Genomic DNA, 24,693 nt, shown 5'->3' on the forward strand with positions numbered 1-24,693 from the left:
TTATACACATTTTCCCCAAGGTCGTGCAAGGAAAATAAAAATGGCGTCATAATTAACTTCCACAAATTAGTTTCCAATCCGGCCCCCCATCATCACAGCGCGCCCTCACTCCCTCCCCCACACCACTGCCACCACAACCCCACCTGACTCATTTTCTGAAATACAGCAGAAAACGGACATTTCACTAAATACCAAAAACACTAAATTCAAACCAGCTCTCACAGCACAACATCCCCAATCCTTATATAAAAACAAAAAACTGCGGATGCTGGAAATCCAAAACAAAAACAGAATTACCTGGAAAAACTCAGCAGGTCTGGCAGCATCGGCGGAGAAGAAAAGAGTTGATGTTTCGAGTCCTCATGACCCTTCATCAGTTCTGTTGAAGGGTCATGAGGACTCGAAACGTCAACTCTTTTCTTATCCCCAATCCTTTCCCCTTCGATTCACATCAATGGCAAGATCCTGGATCAACAACCTCAACATCTACTCCCATAAGTGAAGTGGCAGCCTCACCTTAACTTGTAATATCTGCACATGCTAGACTTGCGTCAGTGGTAGCACTCTCACCTGAGTAAGAAGGTTGTAGGTTCAAGCCCCACTCCTGAGAGATAAATACACCATAATGGCTGATACCTCGATGCATGCTGAGCAAGAGCTATACTGTTGGGATCAAGGTTGACTTGTTTCCATTATGGTTCAATAGATTCTGAGATGGCTGATGTCCAATGTGTGATCTGCAGAGTCTGTCAGATGGAGGACAGATAGTGCTGGGAGGGTTGAGTAGATGAATTATTTGGAGGTTTGTGCGTGCTGTCTGGTGCCTCAAATTCACCTCTACATATTCCTGACAAAATCTCTCAAAGCGTTTTTTGCCTTCCTGAATGAACCTTCTCCATTTTGGTTGGTCACAAGCCAGAGATTCCCATGAGTCAGTGGGAATGTTTGACCTCTTCAGGGATGCTACAGGGACATCCCTAAAGGATTTCCTTTGTCCTCCTGGGAGTCTCCTGCCGTAACAGAGTTCCAAATAGAACAGTTGCTTTGGGAGGCTCGTGTTAGATGTGTGAACAACATGTTGTGCTTTTGAGTGATTAGCGCCTCGGTGCTGGGCATGTTGGCTTGGGAGAGGATGCTGCCGTTGGACCACCTGGAAGATCTTGCAAAGATCATCACTGCTGATGGTCTCCTCCTACCCTTTGAGGTGCCTGCTGCAGGTTGTCCAAGTCTCTTAAGTACATAAAAGCAAGCAGATCACTGCTGCCTGGTAAACCACAACCTTGATTTTGGGTTTGAAATCTTGGTCCTCAAATATTCTTTTGCTTAGTCAGCCGAAGGCTGAGCTGGCACATTGGAGGCAATGATGTTTTGTTGTTCTCTGTGCTGGCCATCATTGAGAGGAGGCTCTCAAGATATGGCAAATGGTTCACATTTTCCAGGATCTCTCCACTGATGTTAATCGAAGGGGAAAGGATTGGGGATGTTGTGCTGTGGGAGTTGGTTTGAAGAGCATCTTAGTTTTCCTGGTATTTAGTGAAAGATCTATTTTCTGCTATACTTCAGAAAAAGAGTCAACAATAACCTGGAGCTCAATGACTGAAGTTGGAGTTTTGGTTTTAGGTTAAAGGCAGTGTAAGTCTTTCAAGTACAAACACGTTTTCCATCTGTTTCAGATGAAGTTACATTGTTTCATAGTTTGCCATTGTGAGATTTGAACTCTTGATCTTGGGGTTATAAGCCCAGTACCATAACCACTTGGCTATTTAGACCAAGCCTAAAGGCAGTGTAACTCTTTTGAGTACAAACCCGTTTCCATCTGTTTCAGATGAAGTTACATTGTTTCATAGTTTGCCATTGTGAGATTTGAACTCTTGATCTTGGGGTTACAAGCCCAGTACCATAACCACTTGGCTATTTAGGCCAAGCTCCAAAATGTAACACTTTCAAGTACAAACACGTTTCCATCTGTTCCTATTCAGATGAAGTTATATAGTTTCATAGTTCGCCATTGTGAGATTTGAACTCTTGATCTTGGGGTTACAAACCCAGTACCATAACCACTTGGCTATTTAGGCCAAGCTCAAAATCCCCACTCTGGCTGTGCCCCACTCAGGATTTGCTCACTCTCCTGTTCGTGTGCAAGCACACTGTAGCTCTTTCGAGTACAAACACGTTTCCATCTGTTTATATAGATGAGGTTACATTGTTTCACAGTTTACCATTGTGAGATTTGAACTCTTGATCTTGGGGTTACAAGCCCAGTACCATAACCACTTGGCTATTTAAGCCAAGCAACTCTTGATCTTGGGGTTACAAACCCAGTACCATAACCACTTGGCTAAGGCAGTGTAACTCTTTCGAGTACAAACATGTTTCCATCTGTTTCAGATGAAGTTACATTGTTTCATAGTTTGCCATTGTGAGATTTGAACTCTTGATCTTGGGGTTACAAACCCAGTACCATAACCACTTGGCTATTTAGGCCAAGCCTTAAAGGCAGTGTAACTCTTTCGAGTACAAACCCGTTTCCATCTGTTTCAGATGAAGTTACATTGTTTCATAGTTTGCCATTGTGAGATTTGAACTCTTGATCTTGGGGTTACAAACCCAGTACCATAACCACTTGGCTATTTAAGCCAAGCAACTCTTGATCTTGGGGTTACAAACCCAGTACCATAACCACTTGGCTATTTAGACCAAGCTTGAATTTACATTGTTTCATAGTCTGCCATTGTGAGCTTTGAACTCTTGATCTTGGGGTTACAAACCCAGTACCATAACCACTTGGCTAAGGCAGTGTAACTCTTTTGTGTACAAACATGTTTCCATCTGTTCCTATTCAGATGAAGTTACATTGTTTCATAGTTTGCCATTGTGAGATTTGAACTCTTGATCTTGGGGTTACAAACCCAGTACCATAACCACTTGGCTAAGGCAGTGTAACTCTTTTGTGTACAAACATGTTTCCATCTGTTCCTATTCAGATGAAGTTACATTGTTTCATAGTTTGCCATTGTGAGATTTGAACTCTTGATCTTGGGGTTACAAACCCAGTACCATAACCACTTGGCTATTTAGACCAAGCTTGAATTTACATTGTTTCATAGTTTGCCATTGTGAGATTTGAACTCTTGATCTTGGGGTTACAAGCCCAGTACCATAACCACTTGGCTATTTAGGCCAAGCCATGGACAGGTTACATCTCAACAAGGCTGGGAGGTTAACAATTGCTGTGGGAAGAGTTTAATTTGACAGGGAAAGAGGCACCTGGGTGAAGCACAAGGTGGATAAAAAAACTTGAAGAGGTAACAGCAGTAAAATATAGAGTAGTTCAGAATTAGGGAGGTCAGGCAGAGGGGGAATGCAAGGCAGACTAAGATGGATATGAGTAAACACATGAAGCATTGTGAATAAGGTTAGTGAGCTCCAGGCATAGTGGTCACATTATATCATAATATAGTGGCAATAATGGACACCTGGCTCAAACAAGGAGAAAAATTTGTACTTAAATATTCCTAGCTACAACGTAGTCTGGAAAGATAGGAAAGGACAAAAAGTGGGAGCAGCAATGTTAGTCGAAGACCTTCGTCCAACACTAGAAAGATGTGAGGTACTTGAGGGTTCAACGACAGGGTCTATTGGATTAGAATTAAGGAGCAACAGAGGAGCTACTATATTGCTGGGTGTTTACTGTTGACTTATCAAATGGTGAAGCAAATAGTGGGGTAAATTTTCATGCAAATTTCAGAAAGATACTTGGACTATAGAGTAGTAATAACGGTGGACTTGAATTTTCCTAATAAAGACATGGGAAATATCTATAAAGGGTAAATAAAGAAGGGAAGGAATTCCTGAAATGTGTACAAAACACCTTGCTTGATTCTTAATAAGGAGGGAAGCAGTGCTGAATCAAGGTCTGGGGAATTAATGGGAAAGGGAGAGCATGTTTCAGTGATAGAACATTTGGGCAACAGTGATCATAATAATAATTTAGAGTAGTTATGGAAAAGGACCGTGAAAAATTCAAATGTGCAAAGAGGAGAGCTAATTTCAGAGAATTTAAAAGTAATCTGGCCCAGGTGAATCAGAATCAAATATTGACAGGTAAAACAGTAAATGAGCAAAGGTAGACCTTCAAAGAGGATATTTTGAGTACAGTCTAGATGCATTCCCATGAGGGCAAAGAAAGCACATCCAAAACTAGAGTTCCCTTGATCACTAAAGATATAGAGATTCAAATTAAACTAAAAGAAGAGGCTTATGATAAATGCTGAGCTCATAATTGACTGGAGAACAAAGCTGAAAACAAATTGCAAAGAGGCATGAAAAAGGAAATAAGAGGGTAAATAAGAGAGTATGAGTATAGATTAGCACCAACATAGAAGGAAGCCCAAGAGTCTTTTGTAAACATAAATAATTAGAAGATAGTCAAAAGAAGGGTGGGACCAATTCAGGATCAAAAGTGAGATTGTATGGAGGCAGAGAGCACGGCTAAGGTACTAAAGAGGGAGCAAACACCTAAAAGAGAACAGGTGAGAGTCAGCAGGAGTCAGAGAGAGAGCCAGAAAGATAACTGTGTCAGAGACCCACAGTTAAAAGCAGTATGGGGAGTTAGAGGGAGAACCTGAGAGACAGCCTGAGCGAGAAAAGTGTTAAGAGACCCACAGTTAAAAGCAGTAGGGGGGGTGTCAGAATGAGAACCTGAGAAAGAGCCTGAGAGAGAACAGTATTAAGAGACCCACTGTTAAAACACAGGATAGTGGAGGCGGGTTGCCTCACATCCTTTAAAAAGTACCTGGATGAGCACTTGGCACATCATAACATTCAAGGCTATGGGCCAAGTGCTGGTAAATGGGATTAGGTAGGTAGGTCAGGTGTCGGTGCAGATTCGATGGGCCGAAGGGCCTCTTCTGCACTGTGTGATTCTGCAAAAGCACCAGTGGAAAGCCAGAGAGCCTGAGAGAGAATAGTGTTAAGAGACCTCAGTTAAAAGAGGTGGTGGAGAGTCAGAAAAAGGATAGTGGTGGAGACTCACTGTTAAAAGCAGCAGTGAAGAGTCAGAGAGAATAATGGTGGAGAACCACAATTAAAAGCAACAGGGAGTTAGAGAGAGAATCTGAGAGAGAATAATAATGGAGAACCACAGTTAAAAGCAGCAGGGAGTCAGAAAGAGAATCTGAGAGAGAATAATAATGGAGAACCACAGTTAAAAGCAGCAGGGAGTCAGAGAGAGAATCTGAGAGAGAATAGTGATGCAGAACCACAGTTAAAAGCAGCAGGGAGTCAGAGAGAGAATCTGAGAGAGAATAATAATGGAGAACCACTATTAACAGCACATATTAAAAGCACACTTGAAAATGAGAGAAAAAAATTGAAGTATGATGTCACACACAGGGAACCAAGTAAGTGACTGGTGAGGATTTCTCTTTTTTCTCTCTTTCTAAAGCAGGGCATTTGTTTAAACTAGGCATTGAGAAATATAAAAAATTAATTGGGATAAATATAAGAGTAAATACAAGTATTAGCACAGAGCTGTGCTGGAGCTATCAATTAGAATTATTGTTTAAACAAGGTAGTTATTACATTTTTTGAGAGGGAAGAGAGGGTCATTTTCTGGTTGGCAGGATGTAACGAGTGGTGTGGCACAGGGATCAGTGTAGGGCCTCAACTTTTTACGATTTATATAAAAATGACTTGGTAGCAGCGACCATAATATGATTGAATTTTACATTCAGTTTGAGGGAGAGAGGAGTGGGTCTGAGACTATGTTTTAAAACTTAAACAAGGGCAATTATGAGGGCATGAAAACATAGCTGGCTAAAGTGAATTAGCAACTTAGGTTAAGGGATAGGTCAACAGAGATACAGTGGCAAACATTTAGGAGAATATTTCAGAATACATCGAATAGATAAATTCCAACGAGTAAGAAAAAGTCCAAGGGATGGACACATCATTCGTGGTTAACTAGAAAAGTAAAAGGTAGTATCAGACCTAAAGGAAAAGCATATAATTGTGCAAAGATAGATGGAAGATTGGACAGAATATAAAGGAACAGCAAAGGGTGACAATAAGGTTAATGAGCAGGGAAAAATTAGAGTATGAGAGACAGCTTGCCAGAAATATAAAAGCAGATAATAAGAGTTTCCATAAATATTTTAAAAAGAGAGTTAACAAAGTTGGTCCTATAGAAAGTGATTCTCGAGAGTTGATAATGGAAAACAAGGAAATGGCTGATGAATTCAACAGGTACTTTGCATCAGTCGTTACTATGGAGGATATAAGAAAGATCCCAGAAGTAGCTATAAATCAGAAAATGGAAGGAAGGGAGGAACTCAGGAAAATTACAATCACCAGAGAAATGGTACAGAATAAATTGTTGCTGACAAGTGCCCGGGTCCTGATGGACTTCATCCGAGGATCTTAAATGAAGTCCAGTGAGATAGTTGATGCATTGGTTTTAATTTTTCGAAACTCCCTAGATTTGGGGAAGGTCCCATTAAATTGGAAGATAGCAAATGTTACTATTATTCAAAAAGGGAGGGAGACAGAAAGCAGGAAACTACAGGCCAGTTAGCTTAACATCTGTCTTAGGGAAAATGTTAGACATTATTATTAAAGACGATATTGCAGGGCACTTGGGTAAGTTCAAGGTAATGAGGCAGAGTCAACATGGTTTTGTGAAAGGGAAATCATGTTTAACCAACTTATTGGAGTTCTTTGAGGAAGTAGCGTGCTGTGGATAAAAGGGAACCGGTGGATGTACTGTACTTAGATTTCCAGAAGGCATTCAATAATGTGCCACATCAAAGGTTATTGCGGAAAATAAAAGCTCATGGTATAGAGGGTAACATATTGGTATGGATAGAGGATTGGTTGACTAACAGGGAGCAGAGAGTAGGTATAATAGGTCTTTTTCAGGTTGGCAAGATGTAATGAGCGGTGTGCCATAGGGATTAGTGCTGGGACCTCAACTGTTTACAATTCATATAAATGACTTGAATGAAGGGATGGATGGGGTGGTTGCCAAATTTGCTGATGCTATAAAGATAGGTAGGAAAGTAAGTTCTGAAGAGGACATAAGGAGGCTACAAAGGGAAATAGATAGGTTAAGTGACTGGGCAAAGATCTGGCAAATGGAGTATAATGAGGGAAAATGTGAAATTTTCCATTTTGGCAGAAAGAATAAAAGAGAAGCATTTTATCTAAATGGTGAGAGATTGCAGAGCTCTGAGATGCAAAGGGATCTGGGTGTTTTAGTGCATGAATCGCAAAAGGCTAGTATGCAGGTACAGCAAGTAAATAGGAAAGCTAATTATCATTTATTGCGAGAGGAATTGATTACAAAAGTAGGGAAGTTACGCTTCAGTTATACAGAGCACTAGTGAGACCACATTTGGAGTAGTAATAACAGTATTAGTCTCCTCATTTAAGGAAGGATGTAAATGTATGAGAAGCAGTTCAGAGAAGGCTTACTAAACCAATACTTATGAGGAAAGATTGGACAGGCTAGGCTTGTATCCCCTGGAGTTTAAAAGAGTAAGAGGCGACTTAATGGGTGTGTTGTAGCTGCATGATGTGGGAGCTGGTGGACCCCACTGTGGTTCCTAGTGACCACATCTGTAGCAATCTGGTTGCTCAGGGAACTCCGGCTCAGAGTTGATGAGCTGGAGTCTGAGCTTCAGACACTGTGACACATCAGGGAGGGGGAGAGTTACCTGGACACTGTTTCAGGAGACAGTCACACCCCTTAGATTAGCTACCTTAAATTCGACAAGTGGTCAGGGACAGGAGGGTATGACTATGAGTGAAGCAGGTAGAGGGATCCAGGAAGGAGCACTGCAGTAGCCTCAGCCCTTGCCCTTATCCAACAGGTTCGAGATTCTTGCTCCCTGTGTGGACAAGAGCGGGGACTGTAGGGAGGATGAGCAAACTGACCATAGCACTGTGGTACAGGGAGCCATTTAAGTGAGAGGAGAAAAGAGAAATATAGTTGTAATCGGGGATAGTATAGTTAGGGGAATAGCTACTGTTTGAGATACAGGATCGAAAGTCCTGAAGGCTGCGTTGCCTACCTGGTGCCCGGGTTAAGGGTATCTCATCTGGGCTGCAGAGGAACTTGGAGCTGGAGGGGAAAGATCCAGTTGTCGTGATCCACGTAGGTACCAATGACATAGGTAGAAGGAGGAAAGAGGTTCTGCTGAGGGAATACGTGCAGCTAGGGGCTAAATTAAAAAGCAGAACCAAAAAGGTAATAATTTCCGGATTACTACCTGAGCCACGAGCTAATTGGCACAGGGTCAATAAGATTAAAGAGGTAAACATGTAGCTAAGGATTGGTGTGAGAGAAGTGGGTTCGAATTCATGGGACATTGGCACCAGGACTGGGGAAAGAGGGAGCTGTTCCGTTTGGACGGGCTCCACGAATCATGCTGGGACCAGTGTCCTGGAGAATCGGGTTGTAGATCGGGCTTTAAACTAAATAGTTGGGGGGAAGGTTCAGTTACATGGAAATATAAAAAATCAAAGTTTAAGGAGAGGGTAAGAGTGCAGGTTAGTGACGAGGCTGATTGCAATCAAAAAGTGAAAGGAAGGGACAGAGTGTGTGAAAGCCATATTGCACCAAAGAATCATATAAGAGGAGGGAAGATTGAAAAGGCTATTCTGGATTTGGTTTTGTGTAATGAGATGGGATTAATTAATGATCTCATAGTAAAGGATCCTCTAGGGAAGAGTCGTCACAGCATGATAGAATTTCAAGTTCAGTTTGAGAGCGCGAAACTTGAGTCCCACACTAGTGTTCTGAAGTTAAACAAAGGTAACTAAATAGGTACGAGGGCAGATTTGGTCCTCGTGGACTGGGCAGGAAGACTACAAGGTAAGACAGTTGATGAACAGTGGCAGATATTTAATGAGATATTCAATTCTTCCCAAGTAAAATATATCCCAAAGAAGAAGAAAGATGGTGGTTGGGTGGCGGGGGGCGGGGGGGGTGGAGAAAGCATCCATGGCTAAGCATGGAAGTTAAAGATAACTTAAAGGCAAAAACTAAGGCATACCAAATTGCAAAGGTCAGTGGCAGGCTGGAAGATTGGGAAACTTTTAAAGATCAACAAAGGGTTACTAAAAAAAAATAAAAAGAGCAAAGGTAAATTATGAAAGAAAACTAGCGCAAAATGTAAAAACTGATAGCAAAAGCTTCTACAAGTATGTAAAAAGAAAGACAGTAGCTAAAGTGAATGTTGGTCCCTTGGAGAACAAGACTGGGGAGTTAATAGTGGGGAATGCAGAAATGGCAGAGACGCTTAATCAATATTTTGCCTCAGTTTTCACAGTGGAGGACACTAGTACCACCCCAATAGTAACAGGTAGTGCAGAGGATATAGAGGAAGAGGAACTTAGAACACTCACCATCACTAGAGAAAAAGTACTGAGCAAACTATTGGGATTAAAGGGTGACAAGTCCCCAGGACCTGATGGCCGACATCCCAGGGTCTTAAAGAAAGTGGCAGTGGAGATAGTGGATGCATTGGCTATAATATTCTAAAATTCCCTGGATTCTGGAAAGGTTCCAGTGGGTTGGAAAATTGCTAATGTAATGCCCTTATTCAAAAAGGGGGGGGGGAGGCAGAAAATAAGAAACTATAGACCAGTTAGTTTAACGTCTGTCTTTGGGAAATTGTTGGAATCCATTATTAAGGAAGTATAATGGGGCATTTGGAAAGTCAAAATGCAATCCATCAGAGTCAGCATCGTTTTATGAAGAGTAAATCATGTTTGACTAATTTGCTAGAGTTCTTTGAAGATGCGACAAGCAAAGTGGATAACGGGGATCCTGTAGATGTCGTATATCTGGACTTCCAGAAGGCCTTTGATAAGGTGCCGCACAAAAGATTAATACACAAGATAAGATCACACAGAGCTAGGGGTAATATATTAGCTTGGATAGAGGATTGGCTAACTAACAGAAAGCAAAGAGTCAGGATAAATGGGTCTTTTTCTGGATGGCAAGCTGTAACTAGTGGGGTGCCACAGGGTTCGGTCCTTGGGCCCCAACTATTTACAATCTATATTAATGACTTGGATTCAGGGATAGAAGGTACTATAGCTAAATTTGCAGATGACAGCAAAATAGGTGGGAAAGTAAGTTGCAATGAAGAAATAAGAAATTTACAAATGGATATGGACAGGTTAGATGAATGGGCCAATATTTGGCAGATGGAGTTTAATGTGGATAAGTGTGAGGTTATCCATTTTGGTCTGAAGAATAAAAAGGCAACTTATTATTTAAATGGAGAGAAACTTCAGAATGCTTCAGTGCAGAGGGATCTGGGTGTCCTTGTGCATGAATCACTGAAAGCTAGTATGCTGGTACAGCAAGTAATAAGGAAGGCAAATGGAATTTTGACATTTATTGCTAAAGGAATAGAGTATAAAAATAGGGAACTGTTGTTGCAACTCTACAAGGCATTGGTGAGACCGCACCTAGAGCACTGTGCACAGTTTTGGTCCCCTTACTTGAGGAAGGATGTAGCTGCACTGGAGGCGGTTCAGAGGAGGTTCACTAGATTGATTCCAGAGATGCGGGGCTTGTCTTATAAGGAGAGATCGAGCAGTTTAGGCCTATAATTGCTAGAGTTTAGAAGGACGAGAGGAGATCTAAATGAGGAATAAGATGCTAAAGGGGATAGACAAAGTAGACGTGGAGCGGATGTTTCCCTTGTGGGGCATTCTAGAAAGAGAGGCCATAGTTTTAGGCTAAGGGGTGGTAGATTTAAATCAGAGATGAGAAGGAATTACTTTTCTCAAAGGGTTGTGAATCTGTGGAATTCACCACCTCAAAGTGCAGTAGATGCCGGGACGCTGAATAAATTTAAGGAGGAGATAGGCAGATTTTTAGTTAGTAATGGGTTGAAAGGTTATGGGGTGAGGGTGGGATATTGGGGTTGAGGTCGAAATGAGATCAGCCATGATCGAAATGAATGGCGGGGCAGGCTTGAGGGGCTAAATTGCCTACTCCTAGTTCTTATGTTCTTAATTGAAACTTATAAGATCCTGAGGAGTCTTGACAGGGTTGATGTGGAGAGGATGTTTCCTCTTGTGGAAGAATCTAGAACTAACGGTCACTGTTTAAAAATAAAGGATCACTCATTTAATATAGAGATGAGAAGATATTTTTTCCCTCAGGGGGGTAGAGTGTCTTTGGAACTCCCTTCCTCAAAAGGCGGTGGAAGCAGAGTCTTAGAATGTTTTCAAGGCAGAGCCAGATAAACTCTGATAAAAAAAAGGGTGGGGGGGGGGGGGCCGCGTTGCGTGAAGGGTTATCCAGGATGGACAGGAAGTTACAGTCAGATCAGCCATGAACTTATTGAATGGTGGTGCACGCTCGAAGGGCCGGGTGGCCTACTCCTGCACCTAACTTGTAAGTTCATACGTTCATACAATAAATGGGTGGCCATCCAGCAGAGGAAGAGTAGAAAGAGGCAGCAAGAGCATGAGTCTTCGTGGTGCATGCCACTCTCAAACCAGTATGCAGTATTCAAAGCTGCTGGGAGCGATGACACCTTGAAGGAGTGCAGTCTAGACCATGGCACCAAGGGGTAAGGGACTTCACAGGAGGAAACAGCAGAGTTGAAATGCAGCTGTTACAAGGTTAGGGGGCACAGTTAGGTGGACAGACAGGAGTTTTTCTGTCACCGTCAATGTGAGTCCCACATGGTGTGTGGTCTCCTTGAGTTCAGGATAGAGGTTATCATGGAGAAGGTACAGAATATTCTGCCAGGGGAAGGGAGTGAGCCAGAAGAGAGGGCAGGTATTGAGGTCCTACGGTCAAACTTTCAGAAACTAGAGAGCAAGTTTAAAATGGAGGATCTTGAAGGCAGTAATCTCTGAATTACTTCCAGTGCCACATGCTAGTGAGAGTAGAATAGGAAGATAGGGAGGATAAATGTGTGGTTTGCGACCAATTCTGGGCAGCAAGCACCTATTCAAAAGGGTTAGGGCTGTGCCTTGCTGGCGAGGTTCACTAATGTAGTTGGGGAGGGTTTAAGATAAATTGGCTAGAGAATGCGCACCAGCATGTAGAAGTAGAACAGAGGAATGTAGTGGAAAAAGTGTTGGTTAGTACTAGAGAAGGAAGCTGTACTTTAGTGGACGGAAGCAGATTAAGGAGGAGTATGAGGAATACAAAGACAGGTTTAGAATGCATGTATATAAACACAAAGCGGTGATTATGGTTTGTGAGCTATAAGTACAAATAGCCATGTGGGAATATGATGTAGCAGCAATAACAGCCATTCGCTTAAAAATGAGAACTGGGCACTTAATAGTGAAGGATAAGAAGAGTTCAGAAAAGATAGGGAAAGAAAATGGAAGTTGGGGTGGCAGCACTAATTAGTACTGCAGTGTGGAAAGAATGGATGTACAAGAGGGGACAAGGACCGAATCCATTTGGTTAGAATGAGAAGCAAAAAAACGATGGTCACATTACTTGTGGTGTTCTATAGTATGAGAGAGAATAGAGAAGTAAGTCTTCAGATGTGCAAAAATTATTGAATGGTGATATCGGGGTACTTGGATTACCCAAATATCGACTGGATATTGGGCAGAATCTTGTTGAGGCGTTGGGCGTCTTGCCTACCGGCCGGAGAGCTGGTGAGAGACATGCACTGCCTCTTTTTGGGAAGGACCACCAAACCACATACCTATCAAGGAGTGGCAGGGCCACCACTGACCTTCCCCTGGAATCAAGACCTTGGGGATAGAAGTCCCACCCACCGAGAGCAGCCGACTAATCAGAGGCCAGCAGCTCTTCTGCTCAGCATGCCACTGGGGAGGCCATGGCTTCTGCTGGAAAGACAAGTACCGAAGTCCCAGGATCCCAGGCAGGGTAGTGGTCATGGGGATTGTATGCAGGGGGTCAGCAGCAAGGGCAGAGCGGTGGCTATTGGCAGGCCCCCTTTTTTCCCGATGTCTCTGAGTCAGGCATGAGTGAGTGGCTTTGATCAAGGGACCTCCAAGAAGGCGACGAACTGGCCCCACAATTTTACCTGTCATGCATACCAAATGGCAATAGGCTGCAGCTCAGTGAACACTGGTGGTAGTGGAATGAAGCCCTTAAGTGGTCATTAATTTGCCACCTGAGGGCCTAAATTGGCAGCAGAGCAGGAAGGACAAGCATTAATTCCCCACACAGAACTTAATTCTAGTAGAGGCAGGAAGGTGATGGGGTTTTGGTACGCCACCATGCCACTTAAGTAAAAGCCCTTCCTGCTTCCAAACTCATCACCAGCGAGAGCAAAAGTTTCCAGCCAGTGTTGGAGTAAAGGGTAAGAAGGGGGAGGAATTCCTGAAATGTGTTGAACAGAATTTCCTTGACTCGGTCTCAGTCCTACTAGGAAGGAAGTATTGCTGCATTTGGGAAATGAGGTTAGCTGAGTAGTCCAAATGACTGTGAGGAGAGAGTAGTTAATGAAGCATACAGTATACTGGGCTTTATTAATAGAGACATTGAGTACAAGAGCAGGGAGATTATGCTGAGCTTATATAAAACACTAGTTAGGTCTCAACTGGACTATTGTGTACAGTTCTGGGCGCCACGTTATATGAAGGATGTGAATGCATTGCAGAGAGCAGGGGAGAGAATACATTGCACATGAGCAGGGGAGAAAGCTCATCCTGAATGCGACACAGCCAGAGTGACTGTGGGTATTAGCAATTTGGTGCAGAAGGGAAGAGGTGCTCTTTACATTTTTTCTTTGCTATCCAACTTCTTAAATCTTCAGAGAGTGGTCTTGCCCTGCTGCAGCAGTAGAGGCTACAAGGGAGAGAAATGATTGATAAGTAGTGGAAAGGTCGGGTAAGTATTTACTACTTTTATCACTTATAGTTTAATGTCTTTCTTGTGGCTTATAGTTTGTATCTTCTGTAGTAACTAGGATCAGGAAAGAAGGGCCCTAGAGTAATTTATTAAAAAGGTTTAATTTAAAGAGATAAGTCATGGCAGGAGGGCTCAAAGCCGTGGCGTGCTCCTAGTGCTCCATGTGGGAAGCCGGGAACATTTCCAGTGCACGGGACCACCATGTGTGCAGGAAGTGTGGCGAGCTGCAGCTCCTGGAAGCTCGAGTTTCAGAGCTGGAACGGAATCTGGGGACACAGTGGAGCATCCGCGAGTCTGAGAGCATCGTAGATAGCACGTTTAGAGAGGTGGTCACACCACAGCTGAAAGAACTTGAGGAAGGAAGGGAATGTGTGACCATCAGGCAGTCCAAAAGAAACAGACAGGTAGTTCAAGAGTTCCCTGGGATCCCGCTCGCAAATCGGTATTCCATTTTGGAGGGTCATGAAGGCGCTGGTTTCTCCAGGGAGTGCAGATAGAGCCAAGCTTCTTGCACCATAAGGAGCCTGTCTGTACAGGAGGGGAGGAAGAGCAATAGGGGATTCTATAGTCAGGGGAACAGATAGGCGCTACTGTGGCCATCAACGTGACTCCAGGATGGTGTGTCGTCTCCCTGGTGCCAGGGTCCGGGATGTCACTGAACATCTGCAGGGCATCCTGCAGAGGGAAGGTGATAAGGCAAAGGTCATGGTACATGTTGGTGCCAATGACATAGGTAGAAAGAAGGATGAGATCTTGCATCAAGAATTCAGGGAGTGAGGCAGTAGACTGAAAAGCAGGACCTCTCGGGTTGTAACCTCTGGATTACTCCCAGTGCCACGTGCTAGTGAGCTTAGAAATAGGAGAATAGTGCAGATGAATAGATGGCTTAAGGGTTGGTGTAGGGGGGAGAGTTTTAGATTCCTGGATCACTGGGACCGCTTCTGGCAAAGGTGGAACCTTCTACGTCTGAACCAGAGTGGGAATAACATCCCTGTGGACGAGTTTGCTAGAGCTGCTGGGAGGAGTTTAAACAAATTCGGCAGGGGGAGGGAACACAGAATGTTAGCAGAATCAAAATACAGTAAACAATCAAGTCAGAGGGAGTACAGCTACATTAAGTTGCAGGGGTTTAAGGCAAGGCTAGATGGCCTCTACTTAAATGCCAGGAGTATTACAGGTAAAACAGATGAGTTAAGGGTGGATTGACACATGGAATTGTGATATAGTAGCTATCATAGAGATGTGGTTGAGGAGCAGGATTGGCAGCTCAGCTTTCCGGCTTATAGAATCTTCAGGCGAGACGGGGAAGGGGGTAAAAGGGGAGGAGGCATTGCATTATTAGTTAAGGAGTCAGTTACTGCAGTAAGGAGAGATGATATCTTGGAGGGGGCATTGAATGAAGCTTTGTGGGTAGAGCATAGGAATAAAACAAGGGGCAGCCATATTGTTAGGTGTTTATTATAGACCCCCAGATAGTCAGTGGGAAACTGAGGAGGAAATATGTGCACAATTCGCGGAGGTGTGTAAAAACAATAACAATAGGGTAATTATATTAGGTGATTTCAACTTTCCCAACATTAATTGGGATAGACATACTGTTAAGGGCTTGGAAGGAGTGGATTTCTTGAAATGTGTACAGGAGAACTTTTTAAGTCAATATGTTGAGGGTCCAACAAGGGACAGCGCAGTGCTGGACCTAATTCTGGGGAATGCAGCCAGACAGGTGGCTGAGGTAGTGGTGGGGGAGCATTTTAGTGCTACCGACCACAACATGGTACAATTTAAGCTTGTTCTGGACAAAGAAATAGACAAATTGCAGAAAAATATTTTGGATTGGAGAGAATGGATTTTAGTAAAATAAAGCAGGATCTGGCCAAGCTAGACTGAGAATAGCTACTTGTGGGCAAATCTACAGAACAGTAGTGGGGGTGTTCATAAATGAAATGGGGAGGGTACAGGCTCAACATGTTCCCTCTAGGGTGATAGGAAGGAGTAACTAGCCCAGAGAACCATGGATGACCAGAGATATTCAGGATACGATGAGAAGGAAAAAAGAGGCTTTTAGCAGGTACAGGGGGAGCAAATCAGCAGAGGCATTAGTGGAGTACAGAAAGTGCAGGGTGGCGCTTAAGAAAGCAATTAGGAGAGCAAAGAGGGTATATGAGAAAGTTCTGGCTGGTAAAAGTAGGGAAAATCCCAAGGTATTCTATTAGTATATCAATGGGAAGAGGATAACCAGGGAAAGAGTAGGGCCCAAAAGGGACCAACTGTGGGTGGAACCAGAAGACATCGGTAGAGTGTTGAACAAATACTTCACATCCGTCTTCACCCAAGAGAATGAGGATGAAGGTATCGAACTCAGGGAGAGAGACTGCGAGGTTCTTGAGCAAATTGATATCGGAAGTGACATGGTATTGGAGGTGTTGGCAGGCTTAAAAATGGACAAATCTCCAGGTCCTGGATGATTTGTGTCCTAGATTGCTGAGGGAGGCAAGGGAGGAGATCGCAGGGGCTCTGACCCAAATTTTTAAATTCCTCTCTGGTCACAGGGGAGGTGCCAGAGGACTGGGGAAGAGGAGGTTCACCAGGATGTTGCCTGGGATGAAACATTTAAGTTACGAAGAGAGGTTGGATAGATTTGGGTTGTTTTCGTTGGAGCAGAGAAGACTGACGGGCGACCTGATCAAGGTGTACAAGATTATGAGGGGCATAGACTGGGTGGTTAGGGAGCAGCTGTTCCCCTTAGTTGAAGGGTCAGTCACAAGGGGACGTTAAGTTCAAGGTGAGGGGCAGGAGATTTAGGGGGGATGTGAGAAAAAACCTTTTTACCCAGAGGGTAGTGATGGTCTGGAATGCACTGCTGGAAGGGTGGTGGAGGTGGTTTGCCTCACATCCTTTAAAAAGTACCTGGATGAGCACTTGGCGCGTCATAACATTCAAGGCTATGGGCCAAGTGCTGGTAAATGGGATTAGGTAGGTAGGTCAGGTGTTTCTCATGTGTCGGTGCAGACTCGTTGGGACGAGTGCCTCTTCTGCACTGTGTGATTCTGTGAGAGTGCAGAAGAGGTTTATAAGAATGAGTCCAGGGTTGAGAAACTTCAGTTACAAAGATCAATTGGAGAGGTTGGGACAGTTCTCCTTGGAGAGAAGGCCAAAAGGAGATTTGATAGACGTGTTCAAAATCATGAGGGGGCTGGATAGAGTAGATATGGAGAAACTGTTCCCGCTCGTAAAAGGATCGAGGAGGAGAGACCCAGCTTTAAAATGATTTGCAAAAGAAACAAATGTGATGAGAGAAAAAACTTCTTCACACAGCGAGTGTTTCAAGTATGGAATGCACTGCCTGGAAGTGTGTTGGAGGCAGGTTCAATCGAGGCATTCAAGAGGGCATTAGATGGTTATTTGAATAGAAACAATGTGCAAGGGTACAGGGAAAAGGCAGGAGAATGGCATTCAGTCATAATGCTGTTTCGGAGAGCCGGTGCAAACATGATGGGCCAAGTGGTTTCCTTCTGCATTATAACATTGTGATTTTGTGATACTTAAAATGGAACCCAAAAATCTACCGCAGGTAAATAGTTATCAAGAAATATATTGCTGCAATGACTCAAGGAATACTTGCAGCTGTTTTCATCTAAACCCTATGGTATTGATCACTGTCCCCTAAATCTTCCCCTGTGACTAACTGTATAGCTATTTCAAAGAGTTGCCACAGGAATGATGGGCTGAGTGGTCTCCTTCATTTTTTTTATTCATTCACGGGATGTGGGCTTCGCTGGCTGGGCTAGCATTTATTGACCATCCCTAGTTGCCCTTGAGAAGGTGGTGGTGAGCTGCCTTCTTGAACCGCTGCAGTCCCTGTGTTGTAGGTACACTCACAGTGCTGTTAGGAAGAGAGTTCCAGGATTTTGACCCAGTGAAATTGAAGGAACAGTGATATATTCTTGAGTCAGGATGGTGACTGACTTGGAGGGGAACTTCCAGGCGGTGGTATTCTCATGTATCTGCTGCCCTTGTCCCAGGGGAAATTATTATTCTGATCCGCTTCCAAGTTTTTTGAACTGAAATTGTCAATGGTATACCTTGAAAAACCTTGATAAGCGAGATAAACGACCTGCTAATCTAATCTGTTTTGGTGATGTTGGTTGAGGGATAAACGTAGGCCAGGGCCCCAGGAGTAGTCCCCTGTTCTTCACATGGAATGAACCAAACTGTGGTGCCATACAACGCTGTGTTGCTTTGAGATTTGCAAATGGCAAAAAACTCAAGTCCTACGTTGGTGAAAAAGGTTTCAGAAAAACTCAGTGCAGTATCTTCTGATAGCTTGATGTAGTGCCTAGCTTTATGTAGGGACAGAAACAAGCAAGTCCCCAGCCTTCCCCAAGTGTGCCATCAGTGATTCTTGCAGAAAAGTGTGCATGGCTATGTCTGGAAAGTATACAATAGCATCAGGTATATTGGTGATGAGCTCTAAGGCTGAAGAACTTACGAGCACTAGTCATCCAGATTCAACACAAATAATCAACTGGATAAGGCATTAGAAACAGCTTGTGACAATGGAAATATTTATTTGCAGAATATGGGGACAGGAAAAAATCAGCTCCATGATGTCCAAACATGGGATTTTCTGTTCTGCATCAGAGCTGGTGCTGGAAGTCACCTTGTACAGCACAACTTGAACAACTGAATTCATACTCCAAACAAAATGGTTGAATTTAATCAATTGAGAAATTGTTAGAAATAAAAATTAAAGTCTATCAAGTTAGTTACCTGTAGTGAATAAATGTCTGCACTTACCTAAGACTTGGACACGCGCATATCCCACAATGACTCCTGCTGGAGTGCTGCTCTGACATTTATACAGAGTTCCATCATACACCTCCACATTATTAATACGCAAAGTTCCATTGTCAAATTCCTCAAATCGGCTGTCCTAAAAATTAATCGAGACAATTAGGAGCCATTGAAATTTATGGTAGCTGGTAGCCACAGGATAAACAAAATAAAAAGCTTGCATTCTTTGTCAGATAAAGAACTTCTTGTTTTTTCTAAATGACTTCAGACAAGAATTGGGATTTAAAAATTGGGTTTTGGGTAGCTCACATGGAAGATGGTCCCCCTTCCACATTAACACCTGTGAAATGGAAGAGGTATTTTTGTATATAGAGCAATGATGTAGCTGCACCTTTGTTTTAGATCATTTGTGAAATTAAACTTCATATGGTGAACTTCGATGTTGCATTGCCTAGATCTCAATGCGATGGAGCTTGGCTTCTTCAGCTCAGTTGTTTACTAATGAGTGGTTATCTAGGTTACTTCAGAGGGCACCTAGACTTAACCATCGAGGGTGGTACTGGAGTTGGGCAAGGATAGGAATCAGGTTTGACTGCAATGGCCTCTACATTTGAAAGGCCTGCCAATTTCCAATATCCAGGATTCACGAATGGTAAAGAATAGAAAAAATCTGTACCTTTAATTACTGAATAGCATTATTAAGGTAATGACTTGAACCACTCATTTGCCATATTGAGGCCTGTGGGCTTATTGAGGTGTGCACATCATTGGAGAGAGCGCAACAACTATTGAAACAAATGGAATGCTTAAATCTGTTGAATACAAGTTGGAGGCTCTAGTCAAACTGTAGAGTCATAGAACCATAGAGGTCTATGGCACAGAAAAAGACCCTTCGGCCCATCAAGTCTGCGCCGGTCAAACAAGCACCTAACTGTTCTAATCCCATTTTCCAGCACTACGCCCATAGCCTTGTATGCCATGGCATCGCAAGTGCACATCCAAATACTTCTTAAATGTTATGAGGGTTTCTGCCTCTATCACCCTTTCAGGTAGTGAGTTCCAGATTCCCACCACCCTCTGGGCGAAAACATTCTTCCTCACATCCCCTCTAAACCTCCTGCCCCTTAGCTTAAATCTATGCCCCCTGGTTATTGATCCCTCCACCAAGGGGAAAAGTTCCTTCCTGTCTACCCTATCTATGCCCCTCATAATTTTATACACACATTTGGAGTTCAGTTGTGGTCACCAAGGATTAAGGGAACCAGTCATGTTAGGAAATGTGGAGAAAAGACAAGATCCTACTCTTGCCAAAGGATTGAAGTACAAGAAACAGATCAGAAAATTATGCTCTTTATTGTTAAGGGGACATGACTAAGGGGATAGTTTATAAGTAGAAAGATATTAAAAAGCACTTGAGGTTAATGTGGAACCAAGATACTAGAACAAAGTGAAGGCGATGGTTCTTCTGCAGATGCCAGAGGCAAGTCCATGGTACCACTGGAGTACAGGGATGGGGCAGGGTTTTAAGGAAGATTAACAAACCCCTCCCTCACACTCTCTCTTAACCATCCCCCTCACACACTCTCTCAGTCTCCAGTCACTCACTTTCTCAGGCACCATTGGGCACTGCTTCTGCTGCCTCGTGTTATGTTTCAGCCCACCTGGGCTGTTCTCGAACTTGCCTGAGCCCCACTCCGGGCCAACTGAGCCCAGCTCTGGCACCTCTGCTCCCTGGGCCACATTCTTTGAACCTCCACTTCCTGGGCCATGCTCTTCGAACCCTCCACTCCCTCAGCCACTCTCCCTGGGCCCCAAATCCAACCTCTCTGGTGTTTGCTGCTCCCCAAATCACGAATTGTTTCTTTCCCACATGTGCTGCTCGTGAGCCTAACAGCAGCAAACGCGGGAGAAAAATGGCCTGTAATTGGAGGAGCAGCTCCATGCAGAATCTTCCATTAAAATTAACCCATTTGACAGGCATTTTGAAAATTAGCTCCAGGGGCCGCATGGAGTGGCATTCGGTCCACGGGCCATACATGGGACAAGCCTGGTCTAGAAACATAGCAGATGAAACATAGTGAAAAGTTATCCATTTTGGTACAAAAACAGAAAGGCAGAGCTCCATTTAGAGGGCGGACTGAAGGGACTTGGGTCTGTGTTCATGAGTCACTAAAAGTTAGCATACAGGTGCAGCAAGCAATTAGGAAGGCAAATGGTATAATAGCCTTCATTGCAAGAGGATTTGAGTACAGGATAAAGATGTCTTGCTGCAATTGTATAGAACCTTGGTGAGACTGCACCTGGAATATTGTGTACAGTTTTGGTCTCCTTATCTAAGGAAAGATACACTTGCCATGGAGGGAGTGCAACGGAGGTTCACCCAACTAATCAACGGGATGGCGGGAGTGTCTTATGAGGAGAGATTGAGCTGACTGGGCCTGTACTTTCTAGAATTTCGAAGAATGAGAAGCGATCGTATTGAAGTGTACAAAATTCTTAGAGCTTGACCGTATAGATGCAAGAAGGACGTTTCTCCTGGTTGGTGAATCTAGAACCAGGGGACACAGTCTCAGGCTAAGGGACAGGCCATTTAAGACTGAGATGAAGAGGAATTTTTCACTCAGAGGGTAGTGGAATTCTCTACCTGAGAGGGCTGTGGAAGCTCAATCACTGAGCAAGTTCAAGACAGAAACTGATAGGTTTCTGGATACTAACGACATCAGAGGATATGAAGATAGAGCGGGAAAGTGGTGTTGGGGTAGATTATCAGCCATGATCTAATTGAATGATGGAGCAGGTTCGATAGGCCGAATGTTCTTATAATTCAATAGTTAGGGGAACAGGCAGGTACTCCTGGAGCCACAGACATGACTCCAGGTGTAAGGGTCAAGGATGTTACTGAGCTGCTACAGAACATTCTTTGGGGTGGGTTGGGGGGGGGGGGGGTTTGCTGGTGGTGGTATTGAAAGCGAACAGCCAGAGGTTGTGGCCCGTAATTGTACCAATGACATTGGCATAAAGATAGATGAGATACTTCAGGCAGATTTTAGGGAGCTAGTAAAGAAACTGACAAGCAGTACCTAAAAGGCAGTAATCTCTGGATTAATCATGCTGCTACAGTCAATAACTGGATACTGCAGATGAATGCGTGACTAGGGAGATGATGCTGGAGGGAGGGCTTTAGATTCCAGGGGAATTGGACCTGTACAGGCCAGTGGATTGCACCTCATCGCGACAGGACTAATATTTTTGCAGGTGCTTTGCTGGTGCTATTGGGAAGGTTTAAACTAGCTTGGCAGGGCATTAGGAACTTAAGTGTAGATTCAGTGTGGAAAGAAGCAAAGCTGGAAATGAAAGGGAGAAAATTAGGAAGCAGGTATGTAAAGGCATGGCAGCTCAACATTTCTAGCTACAAGATTTTCAGATAAGATAGAGAGGGTATAAAATAAGCGGGGGTGAGGGTCACAATATTGGTTAGAGAAACAAATAAAGCTGTGAGGGGGAATGATATGCTAAATGGATCATCATATGAAGCCATATGGGTTGACGTGACAAATAAAAGAAGGGCACGCTGTTAGAAATATACTCTATTCAAACCCCAAACAGTCATAGGGAGATAAAAGAGACAATAGGTAACAAATTGCTGAGAAGTGTAGAAAGATAGGGCAGAAATAAAAGGGGATTTCAACTATCCTAATATTAACTGGGGAAAAAATAAAAAAATAGCATAGAAGGTATACAGGGCACAATTCTTAAAATGGATTCTGGAGAACCTTTTTTTTTAAAACCAGCACATGGTAAGCCCAACAAGAATAGGGGAAATTCTGGGTTTAGTTTAAGGAAGGTGGAAGCTGGGCTGAAGCTGAAAGGGGCATCTTTGGGAGAATTATAGTGGTAGTGGTTATAATCCAGTTAGATTTAATGGAGTTATGGAAATGGGCAAAGATAAACCAAGAGTAAAAGTTTTAAATTGGAGCAAGGTGAGATTTAACTAAACTGAGATTTAGTTTGGCAAAAGTGGAACAGAAACAGCTATTTAAAGGTCAATTAGCATCAGAGCAGTGGGAGGAATTCAAGAAGAGAGAGAAGGTTCAGAACAAATACGATCACAGAAAGAAAAAAGGGCTGGATCTTCCAAATCTAAATTCCTCTGGATGCCAAAGAGAATATGGAGTCAGATGCTAGGAGCTCAATATTTCAGAAAGCCTAGAAGAAGAGTATAGAAAGTGCAGGGGAAAAATTAAGAAATTAGGAAAGCAAAGAGAAGGCAAGGAAAAATATTGGCAAGTAAAATCAAGGAAAAACCCAACAATGTCTTTGTCTGGACTGTTTTGACTCATCAGTTTAAGGAGCATGTCTGTTGGGGGGCTTATTTGTTGGGTGGTACCTGGCACATGTGGAGCCATGTGGAGCTGCCGATAGATGATGGTGAACAATAACAGTGGAAGGTAAGGAGAGTCCAACAACGAAGTTACCCTGGCCGGAGTGACTGTTTCCGTGAGGGAGGGGAGGGGATGGCCTGGCATGGGAAGGATGGGATGAAATGATGGAATTGGTTAAGTATGGCAAAATGACAGGGGTAATTATTTGAAATAATTTATTATTCGAAAGCTATTCTTTGTGCTAAAAATGAAGAGTCACTAGAATTGAATGAAAACATTTTAGAAAAGCTATCAGGTGAGTTAAAAGAATGCAACAGCGTTGATTCTGCAAACTGAGATTTTAACAGTTTGTACCCTCCAGAGTTTCTATACAACCTTAACTCAAATGGACATGCCACCGCACAAACTTAGACTCAAAGAAGGAGCAGTTATAATGTTGCTACAAAACTTGAAACCTAATCAAGAACTGTGTCATGGAACAAGCTGTTTTCTTCCATGATAGATGTTGAAAGTATAACAGGGAATTTCAAAGAAATCATGTTTATTCTTCAAATAATATTGAGTCCATTAGGTATAAACCTGCCTTTTCAACTCTGGAGAAAACAGTTCCCAATTAGACTTTCATATCCTATGACTATAAACAAGTCAAGTCACAAAACTGGACACTTGACAAAATTTGTATTTTCTTGCTTGGCCTGTTTTTACACATAAACAGCTTTTTCAAAGTGAGAAGTTATGACTCTGGTGAAAGAATAACTACAATTCCTGTATTCAAACAAGTTCTGTTGTAATAAAGATACTAATTTGACCGCAAACGTTTTGCGGCTCTCTGCTTATAAATACATAAAGAGCAAGAGAATAACGGAGGAAAGAGTTGGGCCAGTTAGAGACCAAAAAGGTAACTTGTGTGTGGAGGTGGAAAACATTGGCATGGTTCTTCATGAATACTTGTGTTGGTATTCATAAAGGAAGTGGACAATGCAGGCATTTTAGTTAAGGGAAGGAGGAATATGAAATGTTGGATGATACATACATAGATTAATCAAGGATAGTCTGCATGGATTTGTCAAGGGAAGGTAATGTCTGACTAAACTAATTGAATACTTTGAGGTGGTAATAGGGAGGGTTGATGATGCTAACATGTTGATGTAACGCACATTAGGCAAGGCTTTTGACAAAGCCCCAGCAATGAACTGGTCAGAAAAGTAAAAGCCAATGGGATCCAAGTGAAAGTCAAGTTGTTTTATCTGCACTGGAATGCTGATTTTGGCTGCTGTAGAGTGCTTTGGTTGGGGTTTGGTGCCTGAGGGAATTTAAGGGTTAAATTAAATTTAAAGCCTAGTCTCTCTCTAACTTAACATTTAAGTAAAAGTTGCTGTTAGGTTTGGAAGGTGGTGAGTTTTAGTCCAGGCTTAAAATAGGACTCATACATGCTCTGTTTGCAGATGCAACTAGTTAATTAGATAACTGGCTTAATCAGGTTTTCAGAGGCTAGGTTCAGAGGGAATAAAAGTAGGCTATCTTATAATAACGACTATGTCTGCACTGGAGTGCTGTTTTTGGCTGCGGTAGAGTGCTTCAGTTGGGGTTTGGTAGTTGAGGGAGGATGTGCTCCTTTCCTTTTCTACCTTTCCTTAGAAA

General features: G+C 43.0%; 1 protein-coding gene across 1 annotated transcript in view; it reads right to left on the reverse strand.

Annotated features, from left to right (window-relative positions):
• The window catches only part of LOC121278233 (inactive tyrosine-protein kinase 7-like), a 355,699-nt gene that overhangs the window by 72,459 nt on the left and 258,547 nt on the right, over nt 1-24,693 (reverse strand). Inside the window, exon 9 of the mRNA XM_041188452.1 lies at nt 18,674-18,809. Within this exon, the coding sequence (XP_041044386.1) occupies nt 18,674-18,809 (136 nt within the window). The remainder of the gene's footprint in view (nt 1-18,673; nt 18,810-24,693) is intronic.

This window comes from Carcharodon carcharias, chromosome 5 (genome assembly GCF_017639515.1).
Source record: "Carcharodon carcharias isolate sCarCar2 chromosome 5, sCarCar2.pri, whole genome shotgun sequence".
Lineage (NCBI taxonomy): Eukaryota > Metazoa > Chordata > Chondrichthyes > Lamniformes > Lamnidae > Carcharodon > Carcharodon carcharias.